General features: G+C 39.2%; 1 protein-coding gene across 1 annotated transcript in view; it reads left to right on the plus strand.

Moving 5' to 3' along the window:
* The window catches only part of SLX4IP (SLX4 interacting protein), a 109,842-nt gene extending 106,176 nt beyond the window's left edge, over window positions 1–3,666 (plus strand). The window contains exon 8 of the mRNA XM_058181465.1: window positions 2,548–3,666. Coding sequence (XP_058037448.1) covers window positions 2,548–2,695 — 148 coding nt within the window. The 3' untranslated portion in view covers window positions 2,696–3,666. The remainder of the gene's footprint in view (window positions 1–2,547) is intronic.
* Window positions 3,667–13,415: the final 9,749 nt, after the last annotated feature.

The raw sequence follows: 13,415 nt of genomic DNA on the forward strand, positions 1-13,415 counted from the left end.
TATTGTTAGAACTAGGGATAAGGAATACAGAGCTTTTGGACTTTAAAAAAAATGATTTGAGGTGTTACAGCAGTTCTGTTTTTGAGTATCTCTTAATTTATTCTTCCTTATTTTCTAGTTTTATTGTTAGAATATTGTAAGCTGTCTTCATTATCCTGCTTAGATGGAAAGATGGAATGTAACTTGAATGATAAGAGCTGTAGAAATAATTATATAAAATATAATGGGGTCCTTCGATAGTTTGGAAATAGATGAGGGTCCTTTAGGCTGAAGAAAAGACTATATATAGTCCTTCTATTTCAATATATCTTGGCTCAAAATAAAGATTTCTGAAGCTGGAGCCATGTTCGTCTTGCTATAGCTTAGAAATAACTAATTTATTATGACATAAGCTTGCGTTAATTAGAAATGTTCCGTGATAAATTCTTTAATCATTGAGGAACTTCAAGACTTCTGTGATGATATTTGTAGCAAAAAAACATTAAAATGATTTAAACTTCAGTTTCAATTATTGACTTTTTCATTTCTAGGAAAGCTAATCTCACAATTCAAGATCCAGAGCGCTATTTGGCTGTGCCTGCGGTTAACACTTAGGTTGCTTATAGTTCAGTTGTGTGTAACAGATGGTGCTATTTAACTTCATATTGCTTAAGAGTTTTCTTTTTCTACTGGTGCTCCCCGAATAAACACCCAGCATCTCAATTTTCTGATTTTATTTTTTTAAATTGCATCGCTGGTTGCTTCTTATGAGTGTTTCTGATGGAGTTGAACAAATCACAGCAAACCAGATGCTTGTTTCATTCGTTCAAGTTATCCAATAAGCAATGAGACATTGGGATAAAGTACAGCCTTTAGATTTAGTAGCTGATCACAAAACATACAACCACGCTCTTATATTGCTGTATAAGAAATTTAGCCTATTCCGCCATGGCAAAAGGCTTCAACTTAGTAGCATTTAGGAAATTTCTAACGTTAACAACCACTTAGGTTCCAAGTTCTATCTTTGACTCATCTTTCCATAGAATATCCCTATAAACCTGGGGTGTCCAAACCTGGCAACTTTAAGACTTGTTGACTCCTTGCTAGCTGAGGAATTCTGGGAGTTGAAGTCCACAAATCTTAAAGTTGCCAAGTTTGGACACCTGGTTATCCAGGTGCTTTTTAATAAACTTGAATTGAGCATCAGTGTTCATTTTAGGAGCAATCAGTGGCTTCTTTTCTGTTCTTCTCCCTTAAACTCCATTTGAACTTCACCGCTGCTTTTCTGATGGTAGCATCATGATGACTGAAGTTACCTAAGGCCAGGGAGATCAACAGATCCATCGTGTTCTTCTGGGATTTGCTGTGATATTGTAGACAGTTTAACCCTGCACTCTTGCAGGGGTTTTGACCCAGTGACCACTCTTGGAAAGATTAGCTATTGTATCCAATCTTCTCCAGCTCAAGACTTTGCTTCCAAATATACATTAGTGTAGATCAATGGAGACCCAAACTTTTAGAAATGTATAACTTTTCTGTTTTTTTCTAGACTCTTAGGCATTTATATCTTTTTATAGAAGTCTTCAGAAATTTCTTTTGAACAGGGCTTGATGTGCCTATAGGCTCTGTGTGCTTAGCACTTCACAGGAACAAAGAGAACCAGGGCTTTATGAAATGTATATATGTATGAGTCACGGTGGCACAGTGGTTAGAGTGCTTCTGACTGCCAGCTGACTGCAATTTGGCAGTTCAGATCTCATCAGGCTCAAGGTTGACTCAGCCTTCCATCCTTCCGAAGTTGCTAAAATGAGGACCCAAACTGTTGGGGGCAATAGGCTGACTCTGTAAACTGCTTAGAGAGGGCTTTAAAAGCACTGTGAAGTGGTATACAAGTCTAGGACCTATTGCTATGTAGGATAGGACTACCCCAAATGAGGAGGTTGCTTATTGGCTAGGCAAGCAATCTCCAAGGAGCTATTGCAGATGTCCTGTGTTATGACAACAATGTTATTATGTTTTTAATCTCTGCTAGCCTTGTAGCTGGAAGAAGCATGTTGAATTTGTAAATAGATACATCTCTAATATAAAATCAAGGCATCATATAAGGCACATATCTTTAGGTAATTCGATATATGCCGTGTTCGTGAGAATGGAATGCTAAATACTCTAGAGTATCAAGGTGTTGAAAAAAGAATCCACCCCACTAAATTGAAGGCAAGTTTCCTTTCTGAACGTTTGCACATCTTGCTTTGTTGGAAGCCATCGCTTAAGGGAAGCATTTCAAGATGACCTACATTGTGGGTTATAACATCTGCATGGAATATCAATCTGCCATGTGGATTTAAATTTTAACTCCTACAGAGCTCATTGTTTTATTAAATATCACTTCCCTCAGGGCAGATGGATATCTCTTAATCTGATGAATAATGGGGAAAAGTCATCAAGATCATTTTAACGTTTCCAGTAGTGGAGGTTCTCCAAATGTCTATAAACAAAGAAGTGAAGTGTTAAGACATCTGCATTATGAAAATAAAATGGTTTTAATTATTATTTTTTATTATTATTTAGAATGAAGAGGCCAACACATGCTAACAAGAAGAAACCTCAGCCCAGGGTGGCCGCCACGAAAGTATATCTTGGCTCACCAGATTCAGACACGGAGCAGGAAGAATGCATTCCAACCAGTTCGATGCTCCAGCCTGAACTGAAAATGTAGGCGTAAAACACAATCAAAAGATTGCATAAATACAGCTAAGAGCAGCTTGGGACTTCCTGTTTCAGAATGGGCAATGATGCGGACTGGAGACAGCCAAGCAACACTAACAGCCAGCAAAAACTTCATTTGTGGAGTGGTTAGACATGACTTCTCTGCAGGAACCCTCAGCGGTGCTGTGAGTCAGCACTGCCACATCCAAACCAAAGTCAAAGGGTGACTGAAAGAACTGAAATCATGCGCTGAGCATGCAGGAGGAGGAAGGATGTCTTCAAGGCCAGGATCACCCGGTTCCCAGATGCAAGAGTCCTACTTGGTAGTTCAGAGCCCTCTTCTAGAGAAGTCCCCACCAAATCCCACATCGTGATCCGAATGAGGCTTGGCAGGATTCACGTCTGATGGAGAATCGCTGACTTAAAGAAAAGAACTTCCCCTGAGACTGGTTTTATGAGAAGCGCTACAGCGTTGTGCAGACAGTCCCAATCCAAGCACAATCAACAAATAGTCCTTAATGTTTCACTCTTGAAATATGCCAAGCCAGGAGAGAAAGGGTTGAGAGAGAGAGAGAGAAATCCAAAAACAGGGTGCAGGGAAAAAGGTAAAACCTAAAAGGTAAGGCAAAAAAATCTATGCCTTCCTCTGGTGCTACCTTATCCCTTTTACATGTGTCATGTGTAATGAACAACCAGACTTTGCTGAAGATTTGAAAGCAATTCCTGAATTAATTAAGAAGTCTGAGATTTTTAGGGATACTGAAATAAGCAGAATTCAGGATGCATGGCAGTCAAAGATAGCTCCATAGCTTGAATCATAAGGAATCATTCTGAGTTCTCTTTCCTTGGCATATAATTGACTGATTTGAAGTTTCTCCATCAAAATGACAGAAATTTGTTTTATGGTCCTTTGCCTGCTTAGCTCTTCATAGTCCTTGTTTTATTTAATAGTATAATGGGAAATAAATAAACTTTCTGTAAAACGTGTTTTTCCACATCTTTTTTTCCCCCTGCCACTTTTCATATTCAAAACTTATTTTGAAGAAATGGTGGCGAATGCTTAAGTGAATAGATTTTTCACAAGGCACAGATTGGAAGGAGAGCATGTGAGTCAAAAATTAAAGAATTGAACCATTTGTGCCTGAAATCCACATAAATGCCCTTTTTCTAACTATGGTGCATTTGAGGTTATCAGCTTTGCTGTTCCGTTGCCTCATTTTTCCTGTTGCAATAAATGTTCATGAGGAAATTAAACTGCATCAGGATTGCTTCAAGGAGGCTTAGCACCTTAATAGCTGCAGAGCTCATTGTCTAGACTCTAGGATAATTGAGCCTAACAATAATATCCTTGCTGTATTTGTTACTCGTGCACGTTTCTTTTTACTCTTTCTTAAAGAAGTGTGCGAGAACGTTATTTCCCAATATAACCTCACAACAGTGCTATACAGTAGGCCTGAAAGAAAGGAAACAAATGCCCCAAGAGAAATGAAATTTAGGGGCAGTGGAATTTCTGATCTAGAAATTCACTGTCCTCTTCAGTGCTGCGAACATAGCACCATCCTATGAATGTCAAAACGATACTTTTTTAAAAATCATATAATTGTTTCAAAACAATGATTTAATGCTTTTAAAGATCTGTAGTATAAACTGTTACAAATCCAATCCAGTGACATTGACCATCTTGTTTACTTTGCTTTTGAATTAAAACAGCACTGATAACTATTTTAAAAAGTAAATAAACTTCACTGTAGGTCCCTCCCACCCGTTTTAAAATTCCTTTTGTCCCATTAAGAGATTCTCTGCAGTTGTCAAGATTCATTGACTGGTTTTGTTTTATGTGCTTTAGCATGTTTGAGCAAGCAAAACTGAAATGCTTCAGCATTCATTTCTTAAATAGTTTACAGCCTTTCCATTTATACCAGGGAGAGTGAAGAGAACTTAGAAAAACACTTTCTTCTTGAAGGAAAATATCTGATCTCTATTTCATATACATTACTAACCCAAATATATTATCAAGGATATAGTTGAATCTACTTTCTGGCAGATGTTTCACCTTCATTGATCGGACTGAAAGACATGTGCATTATAAAGTTTAAGAAAGTAATGAATCAATAAAACAAATGATTGTATTTAAAATATACTGGTACATGTTGATAAGCTGTTTTGAAAGCTAAATAGGCTGGAACAATTAGAAATTCAGAAACATAGCACACAGCTCTTGATTCTTAGCTATCAGAAAGGTTCCGCAGTTCTACAAATTTGTCATACAAATGAACTATATTTTTCTGGGATCTCTTCAATCCATTGGAGCATGGATTGCTTAATCTAGCAAGATCTGTGATCATTCTGAAAGAAAGTATCTAAAGTTTGCAAGATCCCACCAATTGAATACAGTATTCTACTTTTACGAATTTGGTTTTATTATTTATTTTTTTTTTTACGAATTTGGCCATCAAATACATCAGATACAGATGCTTCATCCAATGATCCTGCCATTATTGCTACCCCTCCTTTACAACTGAACTCCAAATTGATCAAAACTCCTTTTCTTGGTTCTTTTTAAAAATCTCCTTATCTCCTTCATGTCCTGACTCATATCACCAATTTTACTGGGGGCTTTAAAAATAATTGTAAGAAACAAACTTTGTGATTGTTTCTAACTATAGCATGTTTCATTGTAGTGGAATAATGGTCTTTTATCCAAAAATATTGATGTGTGATTAATAAAATTATAAACACGTTGAATATGGAGAAGATGACAATAAAGCCGCTTGGTGCTACTTCTTCATCTTTTCAAGTATTGGGGTAATCTCACCTTCTGGCAAGTGAATGCAGTTAAAACAAAACCACATTTTGGCCCTTTATTGAGGAATAGCATGGGAATACTTTGGTTTCTTCCAAAGCTTTAACATCACGTCTTGCCCAAAACACCTTAATACTTCCAAGCATTTATTGGGTTGGGAAACCCAGACTGGCTTGTTGGGCCACCATTTTTCATGGTGATACCAAGAAAGTCAAAGGTTTGGGGATCTCATATGATACAGTAAACGGTCTTCCGTAGCATTAGGACAAGTCTATGTAGGAAGAGATGGTAATACGGCAGGTGGGCTTGCATAGCTAAGTATCTTGGAATAGAGAGCAATTAAGTGGATAAGATCAGCCGTGGATGGGGGGGAAAAGAGCTGTGAAGGTACTTAATAAAAAAAAATGCAATCTAGAAACCACAACATAGATGAGTGGGTGTGCATGGATAATCCTCATGGAATGCTGTGGTCCAGATGTTTCTACAAGGTAAGGGTCTGCCAGAAAACTAAAGCTCCATTTTGTTGCAGGTCAGTGCCTTCTGAAGTTTGGCGCCAAGAAACCTTTGAGTTCCAGTGTAAACATAATCTGTATGCTTGCAGGCAATTCCAATTCCAAATTGATTCTGGCCTAATCTTGGCAAATTAAGAGCAGCGTGTGAAGAAAAACACTTTCTAAAAACATCTTCAGCAGCAGTTTGCCATTCTTTTATACATTAAAAATTGTTAAGGGATACTTATTAGAACAATAGCATAATAATTGTTGTTTCTGGAGCATCCTGAGGAATCTGGAATTAAATATTCCAGAAGGAGAATGGCCAAATTCAACTACTCTTTCTGCAAGAATAAACAGCTGACAAATACAGGAGCTTTCATATGCCTCCACTCAATTTTCTAGTAGTGGGGTTGCCATACAGTCCCATTCATTTTAGCATGACTGATGGAAGAGGTTCCCTGGGCAATAACACTGACTTAGACTGTGATAAAACCTATTTATTTTAATACAAGCATTTGTATGCTACCTGATTCCCCAGAGCATTGACATCTAAATGATTATGAATTATAAAAGTTGTTGAGCATTCCATATTAGAGAAGTAAGTTGAGGGTGGCACCATTGCTGGAGAAAATGCCCAAAACATCATCTCATTTATTTCAATCGACAGAATGGACTAGAATCTCTTTTTCCTCCCTTTAAATGCTCTCTGGAAAGACTTTTCCCCATCTTGGCAGAGGCCCAATTTGAGCGACTTGCTGTGGAGTCTGTCGTGGGGGGTTTCTTTGCTCTGAGTCCAGAGAAAACTTTGCTCCTGGTTATGCTGGTGAACCCGTCTGCATATGGAGACGCCATTTCAAAATTTAGTGTGGAAAGAAAAACATCTCTCAAGAGCGTAAGGGGTGGGGTAAATCTTTGCAGAATATTACTGGGCTGCTCTTGGCAAAATCAGTCAACAGTGTGGGAGAAGAAAACTTGCTGGAACACAAGAACATCAGAAGAGTCCCGCTGGGTCAGGTCAGAGGTCCCGTTAGATCAACACTCTGCTCCCACAGTGGCGAAAGGAATGCCAGTAGGAGGACCCAGCTATACGATCAATACAGGCCTCTCTTTAAAAAAAACAAAAAACCAGCAGAATTTATGAATTTAACACATCTGCTTTGTATTTAAAATCCATTTTGCTGTTGCCAAAAACTCTCCCTCTTATAGGATGATGTAGCCTCTTCAAAATCTATGGGTTTCCCTCTAGTCATTCACTTGCATATTCTAGGCCCGAGCATGTACAGAGTTCAATTTGAGAATTGGCTAAAAACTGGTGAGTGTGTGTGTTTGTGTGTGTGTAGAAATCCTCTCTCAACCATTACAACTGGATTTTTTTTACAAACAAAAAAATTCACAAAGAATGAGCTTTGAGTCTTAAAATTGAATTACATAAAATATTGTCTCCTCTCGGTTTATATACTTATTTTTTTTATACTTTCACTTATTTTTTATACTTATTTTCTTATATCCATGTTGCTTGTATAACAACAAGCAACATGCTTGTTGCTTATATCCATGCTTATATCCTGTTTTTATCCTGCTTATAACATGCTTATATCCATGTTGCTTGTATAATAACAACTCATATTGTTTTCATTGTTTCCTAGTATGATTTGATTGCTTATTAGTATCCTATGACTATCACTAAGTGTTGTATCTTTTGATTCTTGACGAATATATTTTATTTTTTCTTTATGTATACAGAGACAAATATGCACTAAAGACAAATTCCTTGTGTCTCCAATCATACTTGGCCAATAAAAGAATTCTATTCTATTCCTTTTAAACTATTACGCTTTATCGGGGGCCTCTGATAGCATCTTTTCTCATTAGCACTACTTGGTACAGCTGCTAAATCCACCTTTTGAAAGAAGGATCTGTAGGCATTGTCTACATTCTCCAGAGGGCCTCATGCTTTCCTGGAGAGGAAGATATGAAAGTTGTGGAATAGCAAATTCAAGTCCCCAGACTCTGTATCCTCCTTGTCATCAAACAGCATCCCAATTATATATTTATTTATTTATTTATTATTTAGATTTTTATACCGCCCTTCTCCCGAAGGACTCAGGGCGGTGTTCAGCCAGATTTAAATACAATATACAGATTAAAACAACAATTAAAATAACATATTATATTAGTGGCCGAAAAATTTAAAACCGTCAAATTTGACCCATAATTAAAATACCCCAATTAAAATTATTAAAATTCAAAAAATTAAAAAAATTAAGCCAGTCCCGCTTGGATAAACAAGTGCATTTTCAATTCACGACGAAAGGTCCGAAGGTCAGGTAATTGACGCAAACCAGGGGGAAGTTCGTTCCAGAGGGTAGGTGCTCCAACAGAGAAGGCCCTTCCCCTGGGGGCCGCCAGCCGACATTGCTTGGCGGACGGCACCCGGAGAAGACCCTCTCTGTGGGAGCATACAGGTCGGTGGGAGGCATAAGGTAACAGCAGGCGGTCCCGTAAGTACCCGGTCCCTAAGCCATGGAGCGCTTTTGTTGTGTCTTGCCCGCCCTCAGAGCAGCCGGGGCCTTCTTATCTGCTCCCGAACACGGAGGAATGTATGCCTCCCGGCCCCAGTCCTGGCTCCATGCCCAGACAAACTGCAGAAGAAGGAGCACCTCCCGGCCCCAGCCCTGACTCCATGCCCAGGCAAACGGAGCAGCTAGACCCCTCCCCCTCCTCCACAGCATGTGAGCCTGAGGAGGGTTTATTACCAACAGCTGATTGGAGTGATCCTCGCATCAGAAGATTGGATAGGTGGAGGCAACAGAAGGAAGGGAGGGGCAGGCCTTAATGAGTGCTGAGTCATGGAGCCACACCCCATGGCCTATATAAAGGATCTGCTTTCTGGCAGTCTCTGAGTCAGGCAAAAGTCGAACTTATCTTGCTGAAGTCACTTACTGGTCTCCTGCCTGCTCTGAGGACTTTGCTAGGACTTTGGGCAGAGCTGCAGAGGCAAGCCTGATTCGGATTTCCCTGACCCGGCCGTCAGCGGAGGAGTGGGACACGACAGCTTTAAAGCTGGTAACCAACACCTTGAAGCGCACCCGAAAGACCACAGGTAGCCAGTGCAGACTGCGCAGGAGCGGTGTTACACGGGAGCCATGTGTGGCTCCCCCAATCACCCGCGCAGCTGCATTCTGGACTAACTGAAGCCTCCGAGTGCACTTCAGGGGTAGCCCCATGTAGAGAGCATTGCAATAATCCATATATATACCAATAAGAGGCACTTATTTTCTTCTCAAATTAAACCAAGCTGTTTGCATCAGATGTGGAAATGTATAAACTTTAGACAGGAGAATTTATCTTTTATTTGGACACAAGATTCTCATTCTTGGTACATAGCTCTGCTTGCACCCAACTCTTGCCTATTGTACGTGTCTGTGTGTGTGTTAGAATGCTTCTGCTGAGCTAATTGGAGAGCCAGTTTGGTCTAGTGGTTAAGGTACTGGGTTAGAAACCAGGAGACCATGAGTTCAACTCCTGCCTTAGCCATGAAAGCCAGTTGGGTGACTTTGGGCCGGTCACTTTTTCTCAGATCAATCCACCTCACAGGGTTGTTGTTATGGGGAAAAATAGGAGGAAGGTGTGTTGGATATGTTTGCCACCTTGAGTTATTTGTAAAAAAATAGTAAAAGTGAGATATAAATTAAGAAGTGCTTCAAGGCCACAGGAATGCTGTTTACCTCATAGAATGCCCATTTTTGTCATGAAAGAAAGCTGTGCTATGTTGTGCTCCTTAGCTGAAAGGTTCAGGGGTGAACTGAGAAGTGAGCCTGTTCCTCCAGCACGGGATGATTCCTTGGCTGTCACAGCAGGTCTGGGACAACTCACCGCAGCCAAGTTGCAGGGGCCCTCTCACTGCGGCTAACTTACCATGGGACAACTTGTTGCGTGATCATTCCAGTGATGTTATCCATCACTGTTTCTTCGATATTATTTTAATTTTTGTCCATCACCAGAAAAATGGAAATAATGTTGAAGAAACTGTGGCAGATAACATTGATCACACTGATATTATTACCCATTATCTCGCATGGAGATAATGCGAGGTATAGAGCCGAGGTGGCGCAGTGATTAGAATGAAGTACTGCAGGCTACTTCAGTTGACTGCTAGCTGCAATTCGGCAGTTCAAATCTCGCCAGCTCAAGGTTGACTCAGCCTTCCATCCTTCCAAGGTCGGTAAAATGAGGACTCAGATTGTTGGAGGCTATAGGCTGACTCTGTAAACTGCTTAGAGTGGGCTGTAAAGCACTGTGAAACAGTATAGAAGTCTAAGTGCTATTACTATTGCTATGGAATTGACCCATGGCGAGATAGCTGTGGCAAATTGGCCATGGCAAGTTGTCCCTTTCCCATCAAGGCAGCCATCTCATAGGGCCGAGTTATTTATGGAACCATCTGCCCTCTTTAGCTTCTGCTTGTCTATCTGATTGGGCAAAATTAACATGTTCTAGCTGCTTCTCTGTTTAGCACAGTCGTCTGATGAAACGTAGGAATCATGATTTCTCCATCACAGTGCCAGCTCTCTAGAATAACATTCTCCCTTAAGTTCATCTAGCTCTCACCCTGCTTAAAAGAGCCTTGAAAAAATGCTTCTGTACTGGAGACAATATCCAAGAGCAAAATATTTTAATTTCTCTCTCTCTCTTTCAACCCTGCCAACTTCTACCCACTTTTTGGGAGCTGGCCTGTGTAGAACAGTGTATTGCAAACTTATTTGGCTTTGATAGTCTGGTTTGCTGCTCTGGTTCTGCATGCTCAGATAAGCCTCCCAAGCTGAATTAATCTCGTGGACATGGTGTCCCAGGACCTTCTATTTCTTTCTCTGGGCTTTCTCAGCCTGAGCTAAGTGCCGTGGCTCAATCAAGAGTAGGATCATCCTTTTGCGCTCTGGTGAGAGTTCATTTCTTTCAGCTTCTGCTTGGGAAAGTCTCAAAATGAAGATTGCTTCAAATTTGTTATGATCACAACTGACCCTTGCTTGCCCTCGGTGTGGAAAGGAAAGCCCACTAAATGAAATAAGCAACTATATGAACTTCCTCCCAAGGATGAGAACATCATGAAATAAGGGTGAGTCTTGGATTTTTAGATTACTGGTATTAAAAGAGCCTTTAAAAAAAACACCAAAAAACCCACCAAGATTGAAATATAGCTTGCTTCAGTTTACAAAGGAAAGCTGCCAGAATTTCTTTAAAATGCCCAAGTGTAAGCAAGCTGATCTGGCAGTCACATACTTGATTGCTCTTTACTCCTAATCCTCTGTCTGTGTATATGACTGTATTTTTCGGAGTATAAGATGCACTTTTTTCTCCCCCAAAAGAGGGGTGCTTCTTATACACCGAATGTAGCCCTGCCCACCCGCTGCCCCCCAACCTTTGACCTCTGCCTCCCAGCAATTTACCTCCTTGCAGCAAGCAGCAAAAAGAAACAGCCCGTTTCAGCTTCAGCACAGCCTAATTAGCACAAGTTGATTGTTGGATCGGCCTCCCGACTCTCACTTGTTTTGCGCCGGTCTCTGCTGCTTGCTGCAAGGAGGTAAATTGTTGGGAGCAGATTTTTTTTTTCTTGTGCTAATCAAGCTATGTTGAAAACAAAAATGAAAGTAAAGCAGGCTATTTGCTGTTTGCTGCAACGAGGCAAAATTGCTGGGAGGCAGAGGCAGATTTCTTTTTTTTGTTTTCGTCACAAAAAAAGGTAGGTGCATCTTATAGTCTGGAGCGTCTTATACTCCCAAAAATATGGTAATTGTGGCTAACCAGGGAGGAAGATGAAGCACAAATCCAGATGAACACCAGATGGCAGCCGAGAGGTGTTTGTCTGCCCTCTAGTGGTCCCTCTGGATTTTTACAGCACAGATATGGTATGTGCTAGAGAAGGGTACAATCTGCTTATTTTTTCTTTTCTTTTTTTTATTAAAAAGTTTTACAAATTTTTTTTACCCATACATCCCCTCCTCCTCCCACCAACCCTCACCCTTTCCCCTCCCTCCTCCCACCTTAACCCAATCCCCTCCCCAGACTTCCCAGAGCAATATACAGGGTATAATATCTAACAATCATAAGCTAGAATACACAAACTATCCATTGACTCCCATCCATCCCCTAGAACCTTTACTCCCCTTCTCCATAGTAAGAAAAAAGAAAGGAAAAGAAAAAAGAAAAAAGAAAATATACAGTACATTCTATTCATTCATAAGCTATTTGGTAGTTCTTAATCCAATATTTGTTTTAAAAATAGTCGATCCATCTTCTCCTTTCCAATATACATCTTTCTTGTGGATAGTCTTTCTGGTACGCTGAGATTTCCGCCTTCTCCAGTAAGTTCACTGCTTTTAGCGTCCAGTCTTCAATGATAAGCAAATGTTCCATCTTCCAATATTGCGCTGCCGGTTATCTAGCTACTAATATTAAATTTAAAATCAATTTACGCTCTTAAACGTTATCTTCTTCTTCAAAATATTTTGTATAATCCACCAAATTTATATATCCACCATATATAATAATACATAGTATCAGTCCAACCAAATCTCCAACATTTAAATTATAATTTCAAATACATACACACCAGTATTTAAAATCTAGATATCATCTCTAAGACATTTTACAAAATTTTCCTCTTAAATTTTTAACTTATATAAATTTAACATTTAGCCCAATTTCCCCTTTTATCATACAATCCTTGACTAATTCCATTTCTTGTTCTATTTTTATCAACACCTTATATAACCCCTAATCAATTTTTATCCAGACTAACTTAGTTTTTGACAAATCCACCATATATAGTCAAATAACATTCCAGATCATCTACAAAACATTTTATAAAACTTAACATTTTAACTTAACTTATTCTATTTTTATCAACACCTTATATTCCCAAATCAAATAACATTACTACAAGTACTTCTTCAAAATTTAAACACATACTTTTTAAATATATTCAAAAATTTCAGTTATGATTTACCCTTTCCCATAAAAAGAAACTCTTTTCGCTTGATATTGCTGCTTTTTTACTCTTCGTTCTTTTCGTTTAATATCTATTCGAATCAATCTTTGCTTATTTATATCCCCTACTTTTTCCAGTGTTTCTTCTTCAAATTGTGTGTGCTTTACTTCCTTCTCTCACATTTTTTTCAATCTCTACTTCGCTTCCCATCTTAGCTTCTAGCAGTGGTGGACTTCCAGCCTTTAATACATTAGTATAAAAATGTCTTGCTTTAAAAACTGTGTTAAGAGGATATTTTCCTCCTTTATAATTTACTATTAGTCCAGCTGGAATATTCCATCTATACTGCATCTGATGATTCCTAAGTTCATCAACCAAGAAAGTAAACTCCTTTCTAGATCTTAACATTTTAGGAGGAATTTCTTTGAGCACTAATATCTCTTGT

Source organism: Ahaetulla prasina, chromosome 1 (genome assembly GCF_028640845.1).
Source record: "Ahaetulla prasina isolate Xishuangbanna chromosome 1, ASM2864084v1, whole genome shotgun sequence".
NCBI lineage: Eukaryota > Metazoa > Chordata > Lepidosauria > Squamata > Colubridae > Ahaetulla > Ahaetulla prasina.